We start from the raw sequence: 27,689 nt of genomic DNA, 5'->3' as shown, positions 1-27,689 counted from the left end.
TTTTGAACACTCCAAACTTTATTGAACAGTAGTTGGGAAATATTTACAAGATCCAATGACTTGGGTAGTGAACTCCCTCTGTCCAGTGTAGCCCCTGCACCTTTTGCAAATTGCTCCAGGGAGCCATGGGAAGACAGGGCAAGTCCAGTCTATCACAGTGAGATTGGGATGGATATACCAGATAGATAACTGTCTGAACATCCTAATAAGTGCAGGAGCTGGAACCCATGAGATGGCAGCACCATGACTGTGCCCACACTAGTCCCTGCAGCCAGTCCATACTGCATTATGAATGCCATCCTCTCATGCCGCCTTCCTGTTGAATCACCACTTCCACAGATGCCAAGCAGACATATGCAATGGTGACAGACAGCACAGGCACAACTGCAACTATGCCTGTGGAACAGCAGTAGGATTTGTGGTTCCCCCATGAGAATAAAGGAAGACTCCATTTGCCAGAATACCCCTTCAGGGTACTGGTGGTGCTGACACTTACCCTGTATTGAGTTGCATTTCAACTGTCTGTACTCCATCCACAGGTGCTGCTGCATAATGCTCCTATCCTATGAGGAAATAAGTGCCATGAGTGTTTGGCAGTTTCATGAGGCACAGCTGCCAGTCAGTCACCTCATGTTTCAGCTGTATCCACTCCCTTGCTTGGAGGGAGTGACCTGGCCCGACATAAGGCTATCAGCATCCTTACCATGGTTGGTGCAGACTCCCAATCTGAGGCTGCCAGATCTCTGACCCAGCTTACTTATCAGGGTTGTAGTGATAGGTCCTCCTGTTTGGTGTGTGTCTGCAGTGATGAGGTACCTGTATGGGTTCTAGACAGAGAAACATATTAGTCAAACTGTAATATTATTGGCTAAGATCAAGTTTAGTGCCCTTTCTGTGCTTTTCCAACAACCAAGGTGCAATCAATATGCTCTAAGTGAGCCCATCAAGAGCATGGGAGACAATAATCCCATGTCACACTAACATCTGAAGTCCGAGTATACTGACTGGGGTTTATGTTGCACTGGGAAAGGGGGACCATGATTGGGTGTGGGAGAGTGTGTACCCAGCTGCTAGGTATTGTTGGCATCCTGAAGTATGCAGGAATTTTGGATGGGACCTCAGCTATGGGGAAGCATTTGGACTTCTATGCATAGGGCTCCTATGGCTGCACCATGGGTTTTGTGAACAGAACTTAATGCCAGTTCTGGGGAGTGTTCCACAGGGAGTTTAGGGAGTTACCACATCCTAGCCCCACCCCTTCTCTTGCCAGTACTCAGCTTGCATCCACAATGCTCCAGTGGGGGTGTGTAGCATTGTTGTGCCAGTGCCCAACCATGATGCAGTAGCAGTGTGTATGTGTGTGTGTGTGTGTGTGTGGGGGGGGGGGGGGGGTGGACTATGCCAGCATATCTTCAAGATATGCTTGTGTGTTTCTGAGGTACATTGCCAGATGAGCTGGTTGGTTCCATAGGTGCTTTTGGGCCTCCCCATCCTCTCAGGATTGCGTTAGTGTATACGAAAGAATAATTTTAAGGTAACAATATACTTAACAAGGCTTTCCCCCACCTCTTTTCAAAGGCTGGCTGAATCACAGGCATACTCATGCAATAGGTATACTTGAAGCACCATTATAATTGTCTAAAGTCAGACTGGAAGGCATCATTATTATAGATGAAAAAACTAACACACTGTATGATTGTATGATTAGACATGGATAAACTAATGAGTAAAGGGCTCACAATGCATTTTCTGTTGCCAAGGGTAGGGAATATGCAAAAATTTAATAAAGACAGATAAATTCATGCAGGTTAGAGCATTAATTTTGGGATGGAGAAGAGACATGCATACATGCTCTTGTGAGTCCTAACCACTTTCCCACCTTTCCCCAGCAGTTGGGGATGCACAGATGTGTTTGAGGGTCATAGTTCACACAAGGAGAATGTGTTATGATGTAACAAAGGTTGGATTGCTTGCAATAGGAGATTAAATTCCAAGATTGTGTACCTCAACACAAAAGCACATCCCAATGTAAAGATGTAGTCTTGTGTGTTTGCTCTACCATAATGTATAATGTAATTGATGTAAACTCTTGAAACTTCTGCAATGTAAGTTGAATTACATACATGAACTGAGACATAATGTTGTTCCCTAGGACATAAAGGACTTAACAGCACTGGAGAAAAACCTGCCATGACTGAAACGATAGAATAGCAGAATGGTAAGAGGAGCGATTCTTCAGCTAAGCATTAGGTGCTCAGAGAAAGCATGTGTCACCCATATGCATTCACAAAACAAGATATATCAACTTATTAGAAGTACTGTTTGGTATAAAGGAGCTGCAGATACATTAACCCTGTACTGGGATGAAGAACAAGATACCACTGCAAAAGGTTTACTCATTGGAAGACTGCATGAGGACTAAGTGACTGATGGTGCAACATTCCATATTCTGTTCCATGTACTGGAAAATTCAAGAGCCAATCAGCAAAAGCTGTTATTGAACAAACCAAAAACCAGCAGTTAAGATCAACTCCTAGATCAGTGGAAGTAACCTTATATTCCTCAGGGCGTTATGGACTACTTCTGATCCCATCAGCCCCTGCCAGCATGGCCAATTGACCATGCTGGCAGGGGCTGATGGGAATTGTAGTCCATAACATCTGGAGTGCCAAAGGTTCGCCACCACTGTCCTAGATTATGCATGTAAAAGGAAGGAGAATGAGTGTCATGTGGGGAGAGAGGTGTGGTGTTAGTGATTCTGGAGCTTTGGGCAATAGTCAAATATCTCCTTCAACTTTGTTCCCATCATCACACACCTCAGTCATCTACGAATTTTTGATGCTGTGGCAGCAGATGACGCAGTCAGAGGATGGCTGCTGCATGGGCTGCAAGTGAGAAGCATGTGTGTGTACTCCTTTTTCCACTGCAGCTGTGAGGACAGCTGTAGGCATGGCTATCTCTGCTGGCACTGAGACAGGACTGGGTCAGAGGAAAAGAGGGTGCTGCATGATGCTCACCAGCCTGCTTGCCAAGCTGCCTCAGTGGGCAAGTAATTGGGCGGGTGCCATGCAGGCCCCTCTCCCCTTTCCTTAGCTGCTGTATGGCAGGGCAGCTGCATGACAACTGCAGGGATCTCCAGCCTCTTCTTTGAAGCTCCAACTCTGGATGCAGAGAAGCCAGGCAGGGTAGCTGCATTACTGGCCCCTGCAACCTGGCGTAGTGGCACTGGTTGCTCCATAGCAACTAAACATAACCAACAGTGGTGACAAGTGATTGAAACTTTGTGCATGTGCTAGGAGGTATGTTTGGCAACTTTCCAAAGTGATACAAGTGATACCCAACACAGGGAGTTTAAGCACCCTTATGACATAGTTGTAATATTGCGCCGCTCTCTATATTAGGGAAACATGAAGCCCAACATGAATACTATCCGAAGCAACAGGTTTAACACACAGCAAGATGCCTATCCAATTGAAAAATGAGAAAATTAACTAAAAGTCATTCAAAGACCAGAGTGCAATATGTACACGAAAAACATATGGGACAGTTGCAGGCTGGAAAAAATATTTCCAGCTTTAGCATTTGGCTAGAACTGCAGCCTTAATCTATTTGAGACTGCAATGATACTATCATCCCAATAGGGCTGCAACCCTTTGCAACTCCCATCTAAATCAACAGCACTTAGACAATTTATAGATGTACTTAAGAGTACCAGGTGCATGGACTATTTCACTTCAAGTTTGATCATGTACTGACAGATGTGCTGTGAGCCAAAGTAAAACTTGTTGGCTTTCCTTTTCTGGAACAATGTTTCAGATGGATTATTATGTTCCCCAGTTTCAGAAGAGCTGCCTGATTACCCTACTAAAATATTACAGTACTTTAAACTCCAATAAAACCTTGCTCATCTTGTTTTTATTCAATCTATTTTAATAGGGTAGGTGGAATGCAGGGAAACAGGAGTTTTATTAGCAAAAAACTGAGTACCTGGCACACAATGCAGCTCTGAGCACTAGGTGCTCTGGCTCCTGATTGGAGTAGTAGCACAAGTGAGGCTGTTGAGGACACTTCTAGTTTCATCATAAAAGGATGCTTGCCTTGGAACTGCCAACATTTTTTAGTATACTTGTTCCCATGGCAGCCATTGAGGTGGCAGTCTTTCCCCAAATACCCAGTCTCAGAAAGATTGGGCACCCTGGAATATTATCTACAGTATCGGCTTTTCAGGATTTCTAGTAGAAAAAAAACTGTCAGCATCTGAAACCTGGGAAACTTTAAAATGAAAACACAAGGGTTTCATTCAGAGAGGTTTTGTAGGTAAAGCACATGATCTACTACTGAATTATACCTTCCCCAAAATTTCATAGCTGATATTTACTACTTACTGAATGATAAACACATGTATTTGTCCATTTTGCTTTGAACAGACTTGACATACACTGACACTGAACTGGAATTATGCATGTTGAATTGATACTCAGCTTTCATTTCGCAGTTCACACACTGCATTGTTAGGTATTAGTAGCTAGTTGAGAACTGTTCTCTCAATTTTTCTCTTCAGTATCAACCACTTTTAGACTCCTCTGACACTGAAAATTCAGGATAACATATCACTCAAATTCATGTACACATCAGGAGACAAATATTACAGAATTATGAACATGAAGGCTTATTTTTTTAAAGGCCAATATTACTATTTCCAATATTTTAACATGTGACTGCATCCAATTTGTATTGGTTCTGCCTCATTGCTTGCCTTTAAATTTCTATTTTGTGTTTTCAGAAACTTGATTTTTTTTTTACAAAAATCAATGTGTAATTACTACTACTCTCAAAAACAGACACCAATAAAAAAAGACAAGATAAAAATGTATCCATTACAATTTATTTTCTACAATACTTCATTAGAGGGTAAAGTTCAATGATTTACACTCAGAAGTTATATAGCTAGGAGGCAACCAAGTGTAATAACAAAGAATTGGTCTGACATCTTTGCATTGAAGGTAAAGGAGGTTCCTTGCTTTAAAAAGAAATAAACTCAAGTTAACCAAACCTTAACCATTTTGGCTCTAAAAAACAGAACAGAAAACAGTCAGTGAAGACTGATGGTAAGATGAATTAGGGAAAACAAATGTGAAATTCAATAACTCCTAAATATTAAAATTTACAGAATACTTTGCCCTTATCAATAGATGTGATGGGTTAGGTCCTGTGAATCCATTCTGCTAACAGCAGCACATTTTTCTAGCAGAAATCCCTTTCTCTGACAAAAGTGGCTACTGAAAGAAGTTCTTGCATCAGAGAAAGGAACCTTGCAGCAGAAGAAGGCGCTATGGTTAGTGGAATAGATCTGCATGATCCAACCTGTTATCTGCAGGTATGATAGTTTGACCTTAAAATCTTTCACATTGGAATGCCTCTATTGAGATTGGCTGTTAGTCATTATAAAAAGGGAACACTACCAAGGGACATCAAATAATGAATAGACAACAGTGATCAAAGACAGTCCTTGTTTTAACTGGGAAACACCTCCCCAAAATAACTAGACATACATGGCTGTAACAAGGGAGATTCCCAACCACAGATTTCCAGAAATAAGCCCATTAAGACCAAAAGGCACTTACTTGTAGCTAAGGATGAGCCAGTTCCCAGTCAGACCACAAGGCTATTGCTAAGGTCTTCACATGATTAGATTACCGCCTATTCAGCTGAGGAAAACAACAGACTAGAACTCTAGAAAAGGTGATTATCTTTTGGGTATTTTATTGATTCCCACAACTTTTGAAAAAATGCCAGTTAGTCAACTGAAATGCAGTACATTTCAGTTTGGGCTCAATTCCATGCACTACTGCTATGTGTGATACAGAAGGGGGGGCTCTCTTTGAGGACAGCCTATCCCTCCTATACATTTTGCAGGAACACTTGACTTCTTCAGTTGCTTTGTAACCGGACTCTGTGTGAGACCAATGCTGAATAGGCCCTTTTCCTCAGAGAACTCATGAGTGCTTCGTGGCCTGGTTGCTGTGCTGCTTACTACAAGAAAACACCATAATCCAATTTTAACAGAGGCATTTCCATTTACATGAGAGTGGTTGATTGGGATGAAAACAGGGACAAGAAATGAGACCATCTCTCACTCCCAAACCAATTTAACTTACATCAGTGTAATGGTAAAATTAAACCAAATAGGTCAAGACACTCCTAAAAGTCTGTTCTTTAGAATGGCAGCAAAGCCCCACCCCACCCCCGCTCCTAAACTCCCTCCCCCCTTTAAAATTAAATTGATTAACACTATTACACTGCTGAAGACACATAACAGGGCAAACATTTGAAAAGGAAATAGAAAGCAGGATTGAATAGCCTGGCACTATATGCCTGCATGACCAGTCTCACCGAATGTGCTCAGGGGTGAAAGTTTAGCACCATTTATTATTTTTTCATTTTTGCTTTAAAAAAATCTTTACAATTTAAATTCTAACATAGAACACTTGAATAGTAATTAGTGTAGCCCTATGTTTCAATACTGTCTGAGAGCAGAGATGGATGGTATGACCAGAGCTGAACCCACCTCTCCCCTCTACAGTTTCCTATCAGTCCAGGGCAGCTTGGATAGTAATACAAAAATCACTCTAATTTGTAACAAGGCTGATTTATTCTCAGAAGCAGGAAATCATGGAACAGTCCCTTCATATCCGAACACAGTTCAACATCATCAGAAAGGGAAAGTGGCAATCCACGCAAAATACAAATCTAAAGCTGTTGGTTCTGCAGATTATCTGGGATGAGTGCCTTTCCACATTTCACAACTAGGTAAATTTTCATTGGCAAATGAGGTTCTTTTCTCTTCTGGGGCAATGTAAGGAACAGTAGTGCTCAAAGTTGTGATTTTCTGTGTCATCCTAAGCATACTTACATCCTTCTAGTCCACTGATATCAACAGGCTTAGAAGGATGTAACTCCACTTAGACTGGCACTTTTGGAGACATTCTAGATTGTGAACTGTCTGTTGCAAGGAAGATGGTATCAGATTGCTATCTTCCCTTTTTCTTTGTGCAATCAAGCCAGATAATAATAAATATTATTTACTACTATGGGCTATTCATTGTCTATTTATACATCAATGATTCAACATTTGTTCAGGCAGCTCTTGACACTTTGCCTTTCCAGGGCAATGTTTATTAAACCTAGAGATTGAAGACCTACATCTCAATCCAAGAGAATGCTCAATAAATGCCCTCTAATCAGCCATCTATAAAAGCTATTTTTACTACACACATGGTAAAAAAATCATTATACTATGCTTTTTTAGGGTTTTCTTTGCCCATCAAATGATCAAGACATTCAGAAGTCCTGCATTATCATTCCATAGTTCCTGTGGATTCATTTAGGAAGAGTCATAATGCCAGCTGCATTCATGACATCATTCAGCAACTCACACAACAGACCCAGGAGGGTGAACAGAAAAGGGTGCAATTCATTTACTACTTGGGTGTTCTGGGTATTTTTAGCAATAAGGGGAAAAGAACAAAAAATCTATAGGATAGTAAAAAGTGAATAGGAGTTAACAGATTTTTTTTGGCAGCCAAACATTCCTCAGGTCCCAGTTCTAAGTATATTTACTTAGAAGCAAGTTCAATTTAAACCAATTTCATTTATGTCCAAGAGCATGGATTTAGGACTAAAGCAGTAGCATGGCTGTATTAGATAGCAACTTAAAGGCCAATATTTACCATATTTCTTTATCTGGATATCAGAATCTTGATGGAGAAAGCTGCTGCCTGTTAAACAGTCTCCACTGAATACTTCCTTTAAACAATTTTTATGTATTTTCCTTCTAGGACTGTAGTAATGGCTTTGTGGGAAACAGACTTGCCCCAGTCCAACTGCAGACCCTGATGCGAATGTTCAGGTTAGGTACCCAGAGCAGCTCCAAAGAAAAATGAGTTCATATTCTAGAGAGGAAAAGAAACTAAGCCATTCCCATTAACAACTAGTACACCTTCACAGATGTATTTGTGGGCCCATGTCTAAGGGCTACTTCCCTTCTGTGTTAAAAGCAAAAGTGGCTAGATGCAAGAACTGAAATCTCTATATGCAATTATTTTATCTGCAGCAAATTGTTTCCCCGTTCGAAGCGTCGAGCAATTGCCAACCTCTACAAAGAGGAGTCCCTCCTTGCAACATGTCATGTCATCTGCTTGCCTGGGATATGTTAAGACTAATCAGCTCATAGTAAGTAAATATCAGAGGTTTTAAAAAATTAAAAATAAACCTAAAAATCTGTTGTTGGACTCCGTTGCCCAGACTGCCAGGAGAACTCTCCAACTTGATCCGAGGGGACTGTCATAATTAACAATTCAAATAAACACAGTGCAATTTAACACAGAGAGCAATCTGAAGTGGTACTGCTGTTCATCAAGATTCTTTCTACCTAACTGCAACTGCTAGTCTTGGAGCCGCAAACCAACTGAACCTTAATTCTGAAGCAAAGAAGAGGTAAGACTTGTGCTCCCTGGAGTTCAGTTGCACTCACCAGATTCCCCCAACCCCTCAGTCAGCTGCAAGGCAGACTTGGCAACGGAAGCTAGCATCATAAAATGGTGCAGTAATAGAAGTAACTGGACCAGGAAGAGGAGGCATCTGCCCCAATGATGTCATAGCTGTTAGTGGCAGCTGGGGGGCGGGACTGGTCATGCAGCCTTGTGTCAGGAGTAATGATTGTAGAGGGGCGGGGCATGAAGAGTGCCATTCTGGAAACAATGCTGACGAGAAGCCATGTACTCTGCATAACTGATTGTCACCTTCTCACTGCGATACCTAAAAAAAGTATTGAAAAATATATTAAAGGACATATCTAGTTACCTACAGCTCTACAGGTAAAGATAAATATTTTAACAATAGAATTCCTTTAATTTTAAAATATATAGTTTTATGATTTAACTGTTACTTAGCCTTTTGGTTTGATGGTAGGAGACAGTTTCAGCAAGTTAAAACAATCCATTACAAAGGTTTCCTAGAACTTTCCAAGTCTGCCTCCTTCACTACTAAAAGCTGTACAACTTGTATACAATGTCCATGAGTTCAAGAACATTTACCGTATATTCTCGCGCATAAGCCGAGTTTTTCAGCCCTGTTTAAAGGCTAAGAAAATCCCCCTTGGCTTATATGCCAGTCACCATTTTCTAGCGATCACAAGACGCAGCCGGCAGGCTCTAATGAGGCTGGGGGCGGGGCCAGGACAACCTCCGTGGCTGGGAAGCCCCTTGTTGCTGCCCTCCCGGAGGGCGAATGGGGAACCCCCACAGCCAGCAGGGACAACCTCCCTACCCCAGCAAAGCCTGGCTGGCTGGGCTTTGTCAAACCCAGCGGCAGGCAGAGGGAGCTACTTATTTGGGCAGTGACATCAGGGGGAGTCACTGCCTGCCCAAAATAAAGAACTCCCCTCTGCCTAGGCTGGGACTGACGGTAAAGCAAACTTGACGAAGAGAACTCCTTATTTGGGCAGTGACTCTTCCTGAACTTTCCAGTTTTCCAGAAATTCTGAAGCAATAAAAAATCCCCAGAAATTTTAAGAGAAGTTTAAAGTATGCAATTCTTACCTACATAACATATCTAATATTATACTGATCTAACAAAAATATGTATAATTTATAATGTAGTTACATTATTGTACAATTTGGCATTTTTATGGAATTTGAAAGTATAAATGCCTGGAGTTTTTTATAAGCAAAATTGCAAAATACTTGAAAGATACTGCAAACTGCAAAATACTGCAAACTGCTGCACTCTATGCCCCCTTAGCATTTGTATCTTAAATTTTTGCCATGTAGGAAGGAAAAGCTGAAATCAGAAAAAAATTGTAGTAAACAAAAGAAAATGTATTATCTGAAAAACACAGTCACAACAGGACTACCAGAATATCTGGATATCAAGTTAAATTTTTGTAATGCTGCAAGCAATTAACTCTAATAATGTATTATTAAACCCTTTAAAGCATATTACTTGCTGCCAAAGTTATTCATATATAAACATTTTTATTAAAATAAGTTGTATGTCTACTGTATACATAGGAACAATTATTTGTCTTAGATAGAGTCTATGCTTCATAAGAGTTTTATGTTCTCCAAATGTTCCTAATTTTTCTCTTGGAAAAATGGGAAAAGTCAATTTTATCATTCTATTTATTTACAGTTTGCCTTTCTTGCTCACATTCAAGGCAATTATAAAAAAAGAAAAACAAACAAACCAACAAAAACCTTTCTCCCCCTGAATTTTGCCTAAGACTGTACTTAGACTGTAGGAGCAGTAGTGGCGTAGTAGTTAAGAGCAGGTGCATTCTAATCTGGAGGAACCGGGTTTGATTCCCCACTCTGCCGCTTGAGCTGTGGAGGCTTATCTGGGGATTCAGATTAGCCTGTGCACGCCAACACATGCCAGCTGGGTGACCTTGGGAGAGTCACAGCTTATCGGAGCTCTTTCAGCCCCACCTACCTCACACGGTGTTTGTTGTGAGCGGGGAAGAGTTTGTAAGCCCCATTTGAGTCTCCTACAGGAGAGAAAGGGTGATATAAATCCAAACTCTTCTTCTTATTGAATTTGATTTGATTTGTCAGGCTCACACATCTGTAGGCACATCCATGGCTGGGTTTGAGTCACTCCAAAGCAAGACTCTTTTTCCAGAGAGAAACAAGTCAAAGAGTGGAGAGATCCACTATCAGATGTTGACATCATTGGGCCACCCCCGGTAAGGACCATCATTTTTCAGGATGCTCTGCAACAGTAGCTTCACATTCCTACTGCAAACTCCACCTCCCATTTACCATGCAACCTTTTCCTCTTCAGCTCATTCCACTAACAGCTATGAGAAGCATCTGGTCCTCCCCTTGTTTATCGGCTCTCTCCCTCAGGAATTAATAAACTGGCAGCGGGCGCTCCCTCAAAGTAGTTGATCACTCCCAATCCCACTGGGAAAAAAGAGAGCACACACCCTCTCATGTACAAGCTGCCACTTCTCCTTACTGTCACTGGGCCCAAAGAGGAAGAATTTAGAGTGGAAGCCAGAAATGCCAGCAGGAGCTGTTGCTGCTGGTACTGTGGGGAAACAAGGGAATTAGAAAAATTAGCCCCCATCAGCCAGTTTCGCTGCCCCATGAGAGTGGGTTTGAGGGTGGCTTATTGCAAGAGTCTTGCCTGAAGCCTGCAGAACTGAGAACAGCCTTGATGACAGATGCATGTTTAATTTGTTTTAAAAATTAATCCTCTAGAATTCAAAATACTACACAAATAAAGCAAGGACACAGAGATAGAATCTTAGAAGTCAGCCTTCAACCTGAGAAGACTATCCTAGGCAGAGAACAAGAGAAAAAAGTCACATGGTAAACAGAGCTCAAACCTTCATGAACATGTTCTACCATAAACAGTAGCAAATGAACAGCTAAAAATTACAAAAATAAAATGTGCATCTTACCTGGTGAGTTTAATAGTTTTTCTAAAGTCATTGGTAATTGGAGCTTTGAAACCACCTTTCCTGAGTAAGGAGTCTATTGTCTGAATCTGATCCCAATCTGTTTAAAAACAGCAGCAGAGAGCTAAATACACATTAATTTTAAGGAAAAAGAGAGTGTCTCAGAAAGAAAAACAAGTTGAGAGTATCACAGATGCTGATAAAAATCTAATGATTCATCATCTTATATATGTTTAAACAGAATGGGTTGGATACACTACGATAAAGCTGGCAGAGGTACTTCCCTGCGGCCCTTTGAAATACTGCTCCTGATATGAAAGGGAGGCATGCACAGAAACTGCTATTTCTTCATCTGCCACGAGAAGTACAATTTTACCAATGTAATTGCAAGTATGCCTGTAGAGCAACACCACTGGACTCAACCCACTAGCCTTAGCCAAGCAAGTGCTGTATGTTAAATTTTACAAGGACTCATCCTATTTTAGTCAGATATATATTCAGGTTCCTCAACATAAAACACACAGAAAGCAAATTAAAATCTTGAGTGTCCCAGTAATGAGGCAGTGTATTAAGATGTTGAAGACCTGATGTTAACACATTGTATTTTGATCTTTTGACTTCTTTCCAGAAGACACAAATGTACCTCTCTGAGCAGAAGGAATATTTTGTATAATTACAGTGATGGATGATGGGGTGTTCTTCAAAGAAGGCCAAGTTGTTGACCGTATTTGTGGCAAAGAGCTTTGCACTGTGGGAAGATCAAGGGTTACTCTAGATCTGTGTTTGAAATAAGGCAGAATAAAAAAACTCATGCAGGGTTGGAAAATATCAGATTTACAAATCTTTGGATTCAACTAGTGAATTAAGCTAGGAGTTCGTTTTTTATACGAATGAAACATCAGTCAAACCACAGTCAGTGTTGAAAAAACTTACTGAATGTGTAACTAGAATAAAGGAAATACTCCTGTATAGCCTCTGATTAATGACTTTAGTTGACTTTTGCAGTTATTGCGAAATCCAGATTCACAATCCCAATCTTTACATACAGGCTACTTTTGCTCATGGGGGAAGTTCAGCTTACCACAAACCCACCTTGTTCCTTAGCAACCTCAGGTAAGTATGTGGCTGTGCGTTTGACACCTTTCTCATTGATGAACTCAATTCTGATTCCATGGATTCCCACCTGACAATGGAAATATAAAGGCAACTGAGAAGTGTTTTCCATAACAATGCACCGAACATTTTCTATTGCTGCTCATTCACTCTGCGGGCAAACCCTGCCTTTACCTTGCCTCACTTTTTTGTACTGTAAGCACCCATAAGGTGCCTTTCTTCAGTGATCCCATTAGGTATTGCCACAGAGAAGAATTAATCGGGCAAACCATATCAGTCATTGTTTAAGCAACTCTTGCTAATGCAAAACTAAAAATACACACCACCATAAATCTAATCACAATCTCCCCTCCTCTTGCCCTTAACTTCCCGTTACCACAGATGAAGTGCTACTGGAGTAAACATTTGCCCAGCTTGTTAGTTCCCCTCCTTCCTACAACTATCCTTATAATAAGGCAGACAGATCACCGAGCCCAAATTGTATGCAAAAGTGATGCCAATCCCCAAACAGAACTGTCCTCACCTCCCAGTCCAAGTAGTCAGTGGCATCCTCAAAATTAGTGAGGAGGGAGACAGAGCAGAAAAGTTTAGGCAGCTCCTCACGGGTCAGGGGTGGAAATCTGCTGTCTTTAAGTGCACTGGAATGACAACAGAACAAACACAACTGAAAACGAAGCCTTGTTATGCTTAATCAAATATTCAGTAAAACATCTGTTCATATTATCCCATAGGGTTAGGACAAGGAATATGACTTTAGAACAGGTTTCAGATGTATTACGTGTGAAACGAATACCATCAAAACAAAACACTGCACGTACCCCAGCAGGAGATATACAAGTGATTTCTAAGTAGAGTTAAAATGAAGAATTAAAATGAAGACGTGAGAATACACTGTAGTGCTTTCCAAAATGCTTATTCTCTGGTAATTCCACGGAGAAATGGTATTTGATATCCATGAATTACCAATAGGGAATACCTCAGTATCCTTCCACTGCACCTGGGGGTGGGTCGAATGGCTACTTAAATGTATGCTAGCTATATATTTTATGACTTTATAGGACAACACCATTGATCAGATATTTTACCCTTTATACTGTCCTATTTTTGAGTTATTTTGTGCTTTTTAAACATCAAAGCTTAATTTTAGAATATAGTTTTTGATATATTTAACTGATTTTACGTATTTATTTTTACACTGCACATATTAGCTGTTTTGTACTGAAACACAACAAAATAATCAATACCTCAAATTGTGCCTGCAAGATTCGAGGAAGCCAGTGTGATCCTTTGAGCATTAATACACTGTGCTTGCTGCCAAGACTGGTTACTTAGCATACAGGCCATAATCTCCAACAGATGGTCTTCTATTCCCAAATGGAACACCATAGTGCACCTGTCTATCTGGAGATAGACAGAACTAGATGCTCCTGTGTCACAATTAGACAGAAGGAAACCACCGTGCCATACACAACACTATACATAAGATATGTTTACCACACAAAGCCCCTAAATCAAGTTTCTTGTCTTTACCTGGTTAATGTGTATTCCCTGAGTCCTGAGTGAAGATTCATGGCAGAGAAAGTCCCAATGCAGCCCCGAAGTCGCTTGTCTCGCCCTGTCTTCCACGTCACAAAGAGAGGACTGAAAATGCATAACACAAAAACTCCAGCTTCAAATAATTCATGCTGTGGGAGAAGCCAATTTAAGCATGAGAAGGATACAAACACTCTGGTAATGAGAATCCAAATATGCCTACTCAGAACATACTGCCTTTTATTTAGCTAAACCTTTGCAAGCTAGCATTTTCCTTCTCATTCATATCACCTGTCACTAAGTCTTCATTAAACACTTAGGATCCCTATTGTTTTAATATACTACCCTCAAATGCTGACGAGCCTGTGTATGTTTCAGTTGCATTTCTTTCATCAGTCTGTTTAAAATCCACAGTTTTTCAGGGTGGCTAAAACAATTAAAACACATTTTAAACTTAAACTTGATTTTTAAATAGACTAGATTCTAGTAAGTTTCTCTTCTCAAATAATGTAATTGAAAAATAAATCTGAATTAAAAGATATTGACGTTTTAATTTAGGCTGGTTCTCAAGAACTGTGAACTGAGCAGACCTCAGGGAGGAGGCTTTTCTACCCTTCTATTCTCAGAATGGAAAAACCTGTTCCTAAGTATTTTGAGAATCTCAGGAGTTAACAGGATGTGGTGTTGGAAGGCAGTACCTGAAGGGGAGGAATACACTGGAATTGCCTCCCCATTCTTGTGAGGTCTTGAATAAAGGAAACAAGAATCTCATAAGATGGCAGCCAATTTAACACAGTATCCTACAGATTCACAAGAGCAGTTCTTCAGGGATCTCAGAAGGCTTGAACAATGTACCAAATATCCCTACTACAGTTCAGAGATAATTTTTTAGAATCTGTACCATTATCACTTAAACTTGAATCCCTCATCCTCTATCAATCATGTGTTGCATGCTTAAAGCCACTCAAGATTTCAGATGGCTTAAGTGTGCCTAAACATGATGGACTGTTAACACTGTTATGAATATTTTTCTATTGAAATAATGACCCACAGGAAAAGTACCTGTCTTTTTGAGATTAAGCATTATAACACAGTTCAAATAATGGGTTTAATGAGATCATGACTAGAAAAATTAATTAAATTATGGTGGAATCAAGTCTTGGCTCCAGGAAATGACTTCCTATGATAATTCACAAATCTTCATTTGCCATCTTAAAATCTTCCTTAGAGAACACATGCTTATACAAATATATCAAACTACTTTGTCACTCCGGAAAATGCATACATCACATGAAGGCAGTGTAAGTAAAAATGCAAAACCTGGGAATGCCCAGCAAATGTTTATTTATTTTGTTCACTTCATAAGACACCCCTCCCCATAACAGTTGGTCCACCAAACCATGTACAATTGTGTAAAGCAATATCAGCAGAGTTTCAAGTGGCCAGGTTATATAAAGCCTACCAGGTAAGAATATGTAGTGGTTTACAGAGAACAGATAAAATCACTGGTCTACAGCAAGGCTATGTAATCAGCTAGTGCCAACCCAATAAAATACCTGATATTTCTAGGACTGGATTGCCCTTGTCTGACACTGTAAAAGGCACTCCCTGATATTCCCGATTAAGGTACTTAATACCAGAATTGTTCAGGAAACAGCAGGAGCTGCTAAGGAGGAGCCAGCGTATTGAAGGTGGCACATCACCTCTTAAGGTTAAAGGGCTACTATTTTCAATGGGTGGTACATCTACCATCAGGAGGCCAGGTCTACAGTAGCCGTTTAAAGGGTTGATATGTCGTGGGCCAACTTGGGTATGGGGAACACTTCCTCCCTGTTTCTTCTGTCCCTGGGTGACAAAGCACTTTTTAAAAATCATTATTTTAATTTCCTTTCATAACTTTAGAACCAGCAGATTATAGTTTTCACTCAATTGAGAGTACTGTTCCAGCATTAATTAAAATGGAAATTTCTGACAACATGACTTTCCAAAGTGATAATAATGTTCCTGATATTTAATGAAAGCAATAATCCCAGCTTTCTAATATGGAATTAAAACAATAATTTTTAAAGTACACACTAGTAGCCTATAATACAGCAAAAGAACCGCTGAGCGCAAGGCACAATGATTATAGCTCTATTTCTCTAGGTCACCAAAAAGAATGTCATGTGTTAATTAAAGATTAACAGCCGATAACGGAACCAGGTTTTAGGAACTTGTGACCAGTTCATCAGATACATCTATCAGCCTAATTCTTTTTGCTTTCCTATTAAGTATATCAACTCTGGACAAAAGTTGTTTTAAATCTCCATTAACTATCACCAGCAATCCAATTTTCTAATAGACATTTACAAATCTATATATATATAAAAAGCTAACAGTGTTTTTGTTGATGACAGTATACCTCAGTAACTGCTGGGCCAATTCCTCTGAAAATTCCCAGCCACTATAGTCAGCCAGGCGAGAGTGTTTTTAGATGTTCACATACCTGAAATTTCACACCTGGCCCAGGTAAAATGCTTTTTTCCTGGCGCTCCCTGGGGAAGGACATGCAGCTGCCTGTGTGTAACTGTCACCCTTAGAATGTTCGTGCAGCTTAGAATGTTCACTCAGATGGCCAGATATGAGCAGTGGAAACAGTACATAGGCAGTAACTCGAGTGGAAGTGAAACACATACACACACATTCACACGAGGGAGAGGGAAGGGAGGGAGGGGTGGCATGCAAAGGAAGAGAGGGAGGGAGAGGAAAGGGACGGATTGGGAGGCATGCAAGGGAAGAGAAGTGAGAGAGGGGAGACAGTGAGGGGTAGCATGCAAGGGACGGGAGGCAGGGGGCCCACCATCTTGATATGACCCACCCACCCTAGCGGAAGAAAAGGGAAGGGAAGGAGGGGTGGCATGCAAGGGAAGAGAAGTGAGGGAGGGAAGAGAGTGAGGGGCGGACATGCAAGGGAAGGGAGGGAGGGGCCAGGCACCCTAGATTCCCTGAATACTGCGGTTACAGTTAAGAGAACCAGGCACGCATTACTCAGGAGTAAGCTTGGTAGAGCAACTGACATACTTTGAATGGCTGCATCGCGCCCTCAGAGGGTTTCCTCAGAAGCGACACCCATTGCCACCAACCAAACTTACTCCCAGGTAAAGGATCATGACCAGCCAGCCTAGATGTGTGGGAGGGGTGCCTTTCCATTCCCCCCCCCCCAAGGAATGCGGGCACACACATCAATGACATCGCACAGTATCAGGCTGCGTGTTTGCATGAGCACGTACTGCTGGCCTCTGCAATTGATTTGCTGCTACTGTTCCTTTTCCATTTCACCACAATAAACCACAGCAACGCGTGGCTGGGGCCCTCTAGTGGTTTTATAATTTGTTCTAATCATGTCATTCAGTAATCAGACTCAGTGTTATGTAGTTTATTATTTCTCATACAAAAACATTGATACTGGACTCGATATCATGGGATCTCATTCATTTTTCATGAATTCTTCCTAAAGAATGACTGATTATGGAAGCTGCTTGCCAGTTACCTAGTTGTCTCATTGATGAACTTTCAAACCTATTCCTTTTAGCAATCCTAAACAATAAAGCACAAAGAAATTGAATGTCCTGACAATGAACCCTTCACCAATGGGCACTTTAAAAAAGCACTTTTAAAAGTGCATAATTGGTGGATGGTTCATGGTGGGGACATTACTTTTCTCCCCTGGTTGCTCTGTGAACCCCAGAAGCCCCTCCCCTCCCCCAACAGCCCACCTGGGCTGCAGAAAAGCTGATCCACTGTCAGGCAGAGACCTGGGGAAGTTCTCCCCAGCTTGCTTGCTTTCCCCACCCCAACATCAGCGCCAGGTCTACAAAGGGCTCGGTGAAGCTTTCCCAAAACCCCAGGCTGGGCTCGTGGAACTGCTCCGCAGGCGCAACAATCCCCTTTCACCTTCCCCACCCCCAACCATCTCAATTCGACCCTCCCCTTACTCTAAGGTAGCTTCCCAACCTTCCCCCACCCAAGTCTCAACTTCTAACTCTCCTCATCCTAAGCCTCACCCTGCCACTCTCCCCCAATACTAACCTGGCAACCCTCCCCGCCCTCATATTCACCTATCAACTCCCACCCCCTTTCTACCTTTCCCCACACCACGCCTAACCTTTCCACCCTTCCCCTACCCCTAGCCACACCTGCCAACCATCCCCACTCCAAGTCTCACCTTCTAACCCTCCCCCACCCCGATTCTCACCTTCTAACCCTCCCCTACTTGCCAACACTTGCATCACCCTAAGCCTCACCTTGCCACCCTTTCCCACCCCAATACTAACCAGCCAACCCTCCCCCACATCTTTCAACATTCCCCCCCCACCCCAAGCATCACCTTGCCACCCTTCCCCATTCCAATGCTAACCTGCCAACCTTCCCCAAATTCATATTCACCTACCAACCCTTCCCCACTCCTGCCATACATTATACCCCTCCCCTACTCCAAGCATCCCCTTTCATCCCCCCCACCATCCCAAGCCACTCTATTTCATCATCCTCCACCCCAAACCTCACTCTAAGTCACTCCTCCCCACCCTCCACCTATGTTCACCTTCCAACCTACCTCAAGTCACACTCTCTAACCTTTCCCACGCCCCACACCCAGGTAAGTGTTGCACTGCAAGGAAGGGTGGGGTGGGGTCCACTAAAGTCCATTGCAATGGAGATGCTTCCTTTTCCATCCTTTGCTGGGGCCAGAGGTGTAGCTGGGCCGTACAGTGCGCTCTGTGTTTTCCACACATCCCCTCCGTGGCGCCCTGCCCCACACACTTACTGTAGTGAAACAGTGCAGACTGTAGAATTAATATGCTCCCTTCAGGCTGAAAATGGCCTGGTGGAAACTACACTTCCCATGAGACCTTGGGGCTCGCAAGGTCTCCTGGGAAGTGTAGTTCCCACCAGGGTGTTTTCAGCCTGAAGGGAACAGGTCACTTCTCCAGCCTGCACTGTTTCATTAAGGTAAGTATGGGGGGAGGCGCAGTGGAGTGATTTTCCGCTCCCACAAGCACATGCCCAGTGCAACGTGCACCCCCGCCCCCCTGGTAGTGGCCTCTGGCTTGGGCCCACTGCATTTCCCCTGCAATGGGCTTTGCTGCTACTAGCTTTATAACAGAACTGAGAAAAATGTAACTGAGTGCTGGTGAATTAACTCAAGGACTAGTAACAGCAAGAAGCTAACTGCATATTCAATTGCTATGTATTTCTGAAACTGTCTCCATGATCACTTTCCCCTAAAAAGCAAGTTCTCTCCACTGTATCAGGCATATGTAGATCTTTTTCCATATGTTCTTATGGTTCAACTCATGTATTATGTATGCTTCAGTTTCACAGATTGAAAAACAGGTAGAATGTCCCACAGGTTATACTCGTAGGCAAGAAAATCTAAGTTATTATGTATAAATCATACCACACATCATAGCAAGCAAGTCAGCAGATTTTTGGACCCCCGGATTCTAGGTGTCATGAGGTTCTAAGATCATTTATTACAAATGTGTCGCCTTTCCGCACCTCTTGCTTTCTAATATTTAGGGTTAAAAAGTCTCCCTCGCTTTTTACTTGAAACCCACACGCATTTTGAAACCAACAAAAACCTTGCAATGCACATAAATACATAGAAACAATTAATTCCAGTTTTAGACTGAGGTATTTGCAAGATTTCAGGTTTTATAACATTTATTTTTATCCTTGGATGCAAATGGTATGGTAAAAGAATACTTATGTTATCAATGGGGAGGTCAGAAAATCACACTGTGCATGCTATGGTTGCTTTATCTCTTTTGTGGGCAAGCTCACTGAAATCAGCTGGGCAAACATCAAGACTTACATGATCATTTCAATGACAACTATAGCTCTTGACAGTTTCATATATGCAATTCTGCAGCAATTTTTTCCTTGCCTTTTGTGAATTCACTGTTGCTTTGTCTTGTTATGTATGATTTCATGTTCACTTTTTGTCACTATAGTACAGTGATGGCGAACCTTTTCGAGTGCCCAAATTGCAACCCAAAACCCACTTATTTATCACAAAGTGCCAACATGGCAATTTAACTTGAATACTGAGTTTTAGTTTAGAAAAAACGGTTGGCTCCGAGGCGTGCGTCACCCAGGGGTAAGTTTGGTGGTAGTCGGTGGCTTTGCTTTGAAGCAACCATGCAACTCTTCCAATGCGTGAATCACGACCCATTGCCAGCAACCGAGCTTACTCCAAGGTAAAGAATCATGCTTTAGTTCTTCGTATGAAAATCAGTGGGGTTTAATAGCATTTAACAGGATTACCTACACTGCTTCCCCCAAACTTGGTCTAAGGTTTAATGCTAATAATCGAGCCCAGCAGTTCCAGGCCAGCCTAGATGTGGGTGGGGTGGGTGGACACTCTGTTTGCGCGTGCCCACAGAGAGGGCTCTGAGTGCCACCTCTGGCACCTGTGCCATAGGTTCGCCACCACTGCTATAGTAGGTAGCATGCACATTAAATTTGCACCCACATTTGGTTGGTTTTAGCCTTATTACTGTGCTCTTTTTTCTAGCTTTGGTGGATTCCGCATGGGCCAAAAACAGCAGTGTGAAAATGGTGTAAACCCCTTTACAACGTTTTAAACCCTTTTATACTGTTTTCACACCGCTGTTTTCGGCCCATGCGGAATCTGTCTTTGAGTATTATTTACTGCTATGCTGTTCTTGTGGAGATATTTTTGGAAAACCTCCTGCAATCACCAGACTTTTGAGTTCAGAAATCAGCTTATTGACTGGAACAGAATTCAAGCAAGCCTTGCTGGAACTAAGCTCCACTACACGTCTGAGATCTGAAAAAGTGAATTCTGACTTATGAAAGTTGATACTGGAATAAGTGTTGTAACTCTTTAAAGTGCCACTAGATTTCAGTCTTAGTTAGCCTTTCTCTACAACCTAACCATTTCCAATCTAGTATTAATGCAAGCAGAACAGAACAAATTCCTTCTAGTAGTATCTAAAAATTTAGATGCCAGACCAGTACAAAGAAAGGACAAAGAGTTAAGATTCTTTGGCACCATCGAACTTTTAGAAGATGACTACCTCGGATTTTTCATTTACATTATTTCACAGAAATCGCAGGTAAAGTATACTAAATCTAATGTGTCTGTTGGTTTGTAAATCATAACACTATGATGCTGGGGCTGAATGTGAATTAAACCAGGTCAGCTACGGGCTGCTGGCAAGTCTCTCTCTCTAATACCAGAAGAGCATGCCTTTTATATTAGGTGCTGTGGAACACGGACAAGATAATGCTGCTGCATTATCTGTTTGTGGGATTTCCTAGAGGCACCTGGTTGGCCACTGTGCGAAATGAGTGCTGGACTCGACGAGCTTGGTCTGATCCAGCACTGTTTTTCTTATGTTCTCCCCACTTACCACAAGATAAGAGTTGCCAGGCTAAACCACTCCTTTGCTTCATATAGAAAGGGAGGGATACAAACTCTTGAGATAATTATAGTAAATACAAACAAGTATATTTAATGACTTTTCTGCCTCAGTTATATGCAGCTTAGAGGAACACACATGCACCCCAAAGGATGAATGAGATCTCAGAATCATGCTGCCTGTATGGAAAATAATGCAAGAAACATAACTCATTAATACTATTTTTTTCCAGAATGAAAATTGGTACAGAGCCCAAATGAGCAAGCTTTTTCTAAAAACGTGATTTTGGATTAACTGAAGTCAGTTTGTCATCTCAGAGCTCTCTTTTTCCTGGAAATGCTTAGAAGATTTAAGTCATGAGCTGACCCAGCTCTGGCCACAGAGAACCACTTTAGCCTGGCCTGACCCTACATTGTATTTGTGAAAGCAGGGAATCTTGACTGATAGTCTTCTTATTTATTGAACCTGAAGTGGTATCAAGCCACAGTTTTTTTAAAAAGACACTAAGAAAACCGCAGAGTGTAACTATAATTTCTGAAAAGCAAAATTTTAAATGGGGGAATGCATATATATATGCATTATATCTATATCTATCTATCTATCTATCTATATATCTATCTATATGACTGAATTAAGTTACAAACTCATAAAGACCACCCCTCACTGTTCATCTCCAACAAGTCACATCTCACTCAAAACCTCTGCAAAGTTTTCTTGATTCTTGCTTCCTCAGCCTAGTTTAACTTTCTTACCAAACATAACTTTGCACTAAGTAAAGGTTGTGCTATGTAGTTATATTCTGCAGTATGAAAATTCAAGTTACAGCAAAGATAATAAAATTGTACTCACAGTAAAATAGTGTATTACAGAGATACAGCTTATACATATTAGATAGAACAGTACCACCTGCTTTAATTCGCCTGCTATTTTGAGAACTGGTGTAGACCGCTTTGACTTCAAGCCACTGGTTAATAACAAAGCTCAATTAGTATTACCAATAGTTAAGGCCTAAATCATTGCTAAGTGCTGGAAGATATAGACATTAGGGAGGAAAGGGAGACCTCTATCCTGCAATCTGATTCCAGTCACTTCATTTTACTTAACTTATTATGATAACAAAACAGACCTGGGTATCCCAATCGGGATGGGGGTGAGGAATACCACTGTGGAGGTGGGTATCCCTGCGCTGGCATGAGTGCCCATTCTCCTGGCACAAAAGGCAACTTACCTGGGCAGCTGAACACCATGGACCAGAAGCTCCCTGTGCCAGAATGGCGGGGGCATTCTGGGGAAATGGCTGACCTTAGTCAGCCTTCAGAGCCTGATTACCCCCCATGCGCTGGCAAAGCAGCCAGTAGAGATACGCCATGATTTTCCTGCAGGATTTTTGTTGTTGTTTTAACTTCTTCAGGCTTCCCACACCATGAGAAAGCCCTTTGAAGGGGGCAGCACCATCCCTGCCCACCCACCAGCTCTGGATTGGGCTGTTAAAGATGCAAGGCTAAGGCATATGAACAAATATTGAACATGTGAAGTTTCTTTCTACCGAGCCAGGCAACTGGTCAATCTAGGTCAGTATTGTCTGGCACAAGCTCTCCAGGATGCAGAGCAGTCCTTATCAAGACCCAGTACCTGAAGACAGCAAAGACTGAACTGAGGACTTTCTGCACACAAAGCATGGTCCCTCCTCCTTGCAAAAGCACAACTAGGTATAAAGTTCTACCTCATAACAGTCAGCCTATCCGAGTTCTCTGTGTATGGTGCACAGTTTCATTTCAAATTTTAAGCAACCTTACAAACATTAAAAGAATATGCAGATTTCTCCATAAAAATATACCCATGTTCCAAATAACCCTTACCTTATCCCTTTTACCCCACAATTACAGATGATGGATTTTCAGTTTCCCTCCCATGCCCAGGGGTTTACTCACTAGGGGTCATTGGTAAACCGAGGAAGTCGTGGCTGAGGGAAACCATAAAGATGACAGTAGAGTACATCAAAGCAGTAGCAGCACATCTCCGCTGTCACCACTAGGTTCTTGGTGTTGTTGGCAGTTCCATTAGGCCGGGCGAGTGGGCTCAAGGCTCCTGAAGTGGGATTCATTCGAGTAATTGGAGAGTTTCCAGGGCACAAAGTCAAATCTGATACGTTTTCCCTTCCATTGCCCCCATCTGCATGCTGGTGGTTCTGAAGAGGACCTGAACTAGAGACTGGCACAGTTGTGGCTTGATTCCCGTGGCTGTGTGTTCCACTTCCAGACAATTTGGGTTTCTTTACCCCACAACAGCCTGCTGCCAACTTGGGCTCAAGTGGAGGAACACAGCGTCTTTTTCCCATCCTGATTCAGCACTTGCTGTCTGGAGCACTGTAGAACCCTGGCAAAACACATGACATGCAACATAGGATGTTATACTAAATGAAAAAGAGATTATAGAGATGCACTTTTTCCACACTAAGAAAGCAGCATCTCTCACATTAACACCTGTGAATTTCAGAAACCCCCCCACAGATGACTGTACAAGAGTGACCAAAAACTAAATTGGAAGCAGACTTTGATGAATAACACATCAAGACATTACAAATTATATACACAGGCCATTTGCATTTTATTCATGAAACTGTAATTCACTATGAAGCTAGCATGATCAGCATGTAAACTAAGAGCTACATACTACCTGCAAACCCCATCTTCACACAGGTTTTACCATCTTATCTAATAATAGTCATGTAGTACAACTCTCAATCTGTTTTCTCTTTGGCAATCAACCAGACCAAACCACAGCTAGAGAAACATTTCAGTAGAGCCTTTTGAATCCCAGAAGAGAAAGCACATTTTGTACGTACTGGTGCAACTTTATTCTGAGATTTTCTAGATGTGCTAATTCACAGCGTAACGACCAATGTTACCATGCACACAGTAGACTCAATAGATTCAGTGCTATAAAGTACTCAATGAATGTTTCTAAACAGACCTCTAAAAGAAGACATAAAACATGGGGATCGTTCAGGTCCCCCAGCCACTGAAAACATCAGCTGTATTTAATTTGCTTTTTGCTCGTTTCAAAAGATAAAGCTGAGCATATTTCAGTATTCTCCAGTTAACAGTTAATTGCAGGAGATTCCTCCCACTTTATCAAAAACTTAATGTATTTGTTTTGCATGAACTGGTCTAATGTTGCGCTAACATAAGCTGGCTTCCACTTACAAAAATCCAATCAGGTAACAGGAGACAGTGGAGTAAGCTAGGAAACGTCCCTTTGTCATAAAGACTTAGGCCTGGGAAAGTATTTTTCCTCCTTAATTTGACAAGACCAAGAGGATAAATTTTCATAACAGCTACCTTTCAAGATATTTTGGAAGCTGACTGACTATTGCCATTCCATCATGGAATTCAGCATAACTTGTCTAATGAAATTAGTATTCAAACATGCACCAAAGAGTTTGTGTGAAGGCAAATATCAACACTACAGACTAAAATTTCGATATCTCCTCTTTAACTTTTCTGTTTTCTTGGCAAAAACAAAATTTTCAAACCAATTGTTTTGCATTCTTGGAAAGCCATATAGGAATGAAAGAGTGAAGGAGTACAGCTGTGTGTATGTACATGAAGCCTAGCGTATATTTGGTCAGTCAGCCTAATTAACCTGTTGTGAGTACAAAATGGAGGACAGGAGAATGATGTAAGCTGATCGTGGCTCCCAACAGGGATGAAAGTATGAAATAGAATAAAAATAAGTACCAGATGACAAAAAGAAGATTGTAATCAAAGTGTAACTCTAAGTTTATGATGTGAACACAAGACCTTTGCAAAGCTCTGAAAATGAACACAAATGAAGCTATGATAGATGCTGAAATGCTATGGACATCAGCAAATAGAAAAGAACAATGCCTCTGTGTCCAAGGATTAATGAGGATTAATGCACCCTTAACTGCAATAGTCTCAGCAGATGAAAAAAAAACCCCAGAGTTATTCAAACAGTAGCTTTATATTAAAGCTTTATATGAAAAACTGTATTACTTTCCGCATCTCTAGTTTGAATAGCTTTTTAAACTCAATATGAGTAAGAGAAAGGCCTCAATATATTAGCACAGCATTTAAACAACCAAACTTAGAGGCTGAAGCAGACATTGAAGTAAGGTGATAAGGGTAAAGAATCATACAGCTAGATAACTAGTTCACTTCAACAGGCCACATTCCCTGTTGCATTGTTCTCACCCTATTTTACAAAACATGCTCTTTCTACATCTGAGATAATACTTACTGAAAGCAGACACCTTGTTATTGCCAAGGGGTAAGTGGGCAGGTGAAAGGGGAAACTATTTTATATCTGGAGTGAATTTTCTTTTCTCACGTCCCATTCCTGTTCCCCAAACCTGGAAAAAAAAGCGCTTTAGGAATAAGCTGAGCCATTGCACAAAATAAGGCATCACTGCCAACGTGCCAGTAAATTAGACACAGGAATATACTAGATAACATACACTGTCTACATGTATAACAAATAAGAGTTTGTGAGATGCTGAGTACAGACTTAATTTCCAGTAAATGTGTATAGAATTCAGCTACATTTATATATACACAAGATTCTTTTGATGACCTTCACCTTTCCCATATTCTGCCCTTGAACTGGGCTAATAATATTTCAATTAAGATAAGCACTTTAAAAAAACCCTTACTTCCACTTAATAATTTTAAGGCACTTCAACTCAGTAACTGAGCTATATACAAAGCCACTTTACAGTATGGTAGAGATAATGTACACACAGCAGAACAGTGGTGCATAACTAAAATGAAAACACTGATAAGAAGGAAAAAAGGGACACCAAGTACCGTCAGGCATATCAAGGTTGGCATCACAGGAAAACAACTAATAGGGTGAGGACAAGGATTTTATCGAGCAAAGGATTACCAGTGCTGGCACAGAATATAGAAAACAGGAACAATATTACTGGCCTGCTTTACAAGCATACATCAAGCTAACATGTGAAACACTTTGAAAAAGTTAAAGTGTTCTAGAACAAGGTTGCATCAAACAATAATGCCTGCAGTAGATGATTTTGTGTAAGTAGGCACTTTGTCACAGCAGTTCTAAACATGTTTACTCTAAACTCAGTACCAAAGTTTAGTGCAATTTACTGACTAGCTGAATTTTATTCAGGACTACAGTCTAAGCATGACAGAGAAAGGAAAAGGAAACCCGTATGAGAACCACTAACGGTAAAATGAGGGAGCAATTGGTCTTACTTCATAGCATGTTTTCAGTCCATAATGTGCCTTATACCTTTATTCCAAGGCCAACTGTGCAAACCAACCTAAACCCACCACACTAAGACAGGAAGAAGATCCTGAAAAGCCATAACAGCAGGAATATGAAAAAGGAAACGTCAAAGAGGGGAGGGACTTGGGTTTTGGGAGCGTGAGAGGGAAGCAGATGGGGTGGACTTGGCGGCCTGGTAAAAGAAACCACGGGGATAGGGGGTTGAGAAAACGGATATCCTAAAGGCTAAAAGCTAGAGGGAGCAGAAGGATTGGTGCTGAGGTTCCAGCAGTGAAGCAGAAGGGCTTATACAGAGGATGAGGAAGGTCGGAGGGGAGGGGAGGGGAGGGGAGGGGAGGGGTCGAAGAGGTCTGCAGGAGCATTTGTCCCCTTCCCCCACTCCAGCGCCGCCGCTGTCCAGACGGAGGGCGAGAATCCCCACCTTCTCTTTTTCTGGCCCCGGAGACGGCTCTCTGCCCAGTCACTTTCACCCCAACCACCGCCGCCGCCACCAGCGCCGCCGCTCCTGCTCTTGCCTCCCCGCCGCCGCCGCCGCCGCCGCCGCCGCCTCCTCCTCCTCTACCGCCCCGCGCTTCATGGAGCCATGGGCCGGGGGAGCACCGAAGAAGCGGTCCCGGCGGGGCGGGGTGAGGCAAGGCAGGCAGTGGAGGGAAACTACACCGTGATACCGGACGAGGAATCCCAGCCTCGCCGCCGGCTGAAAAGAGAGCTGAAGCCAGGCGGAAAAGCCCGGGTCCTCCACTATCCCAGCGGCCCGTTCGCTGAAGGTGAGGTAATGGGGGTGGAATGTTTGCGCTGTCCGCCCATCTGCTCCGCGAAGATCATAGACTTAAAATGAAGGCTGGAACTCTACAGGAAAACCATAGATCTTCGGA

General features: G+C 41.9%; 1 protein-coding gene across 3 annotated transcripts; it reads right to left on the bottom strand.

The window, feature by feature from the left end:
• Positions 1-27,689, bottom strand: AMMECR1L (AMMECR1 like). 3 transcript variants are annotated; one of them, XR_007245217.1, is made up of 9 exons: positions 27,236-27,685; positions 25,801-25,912; positions 23,469-23,913; positions 14,108-14,218; positions 13,101-13,215; positions 12,557-12,647; positions 11,468-11,564; positions 8,534-8,817; positions 1-827 (listed from the first exon to the last, which is right to left on the bottom strand). XR_007245217.1 is itself a non-coding variant. In XM_048505046.1 (8 exons), exons 3-8 carry the CDS (start codon positions 23,873-23,875, stop codon positions 8,706-8,708), a joined length of 933 nt encoding a protein of 310 aa, XP_048361003.1. In that variant the 5' UTR covers positions 23,876-23,913; positions 25,801-25,912; positions 27,236-27,685; the 3' UTR covers positions 4,870-8,705. The 3 variants fall into 3 exon arrangements, 1 of the variants encoding a protein (XP_048361003.1); XR_007245218.1 differs by lacking the exon at positions 1-827 and having other exon boundaries at positions 4,870-8,817; positions 12,546-12,647; positions 27,236-27,689; XM_048505046.1 differs by lacking the exon at positions 1-827 and having other exon boundaries at positions 4,870-8,817.

The sequence above is a fragment of the Sphaerodactylus townsendi genome, linkage group LG08 (genome assembly GCF_021028975.2).
Source record: "Sphaerodactylus townsendi isolate TG3544 linkage group LG08, MPM_Stown_v2.3, whole genome shotgun sequence".
Taxonomy (NCBI): Eukaryota; Metazoa; Chordata; class Lepidosauria; order Squamata; family Sphaerodactylidae; genus Sphaerodactylus; species Sphaerodactylus townsendi.
The sequence above is the reverse complement of the archived record's forward strand: the minus strand, read 5'-3'. Positions and strand labels throughout refer to the sequence as shown.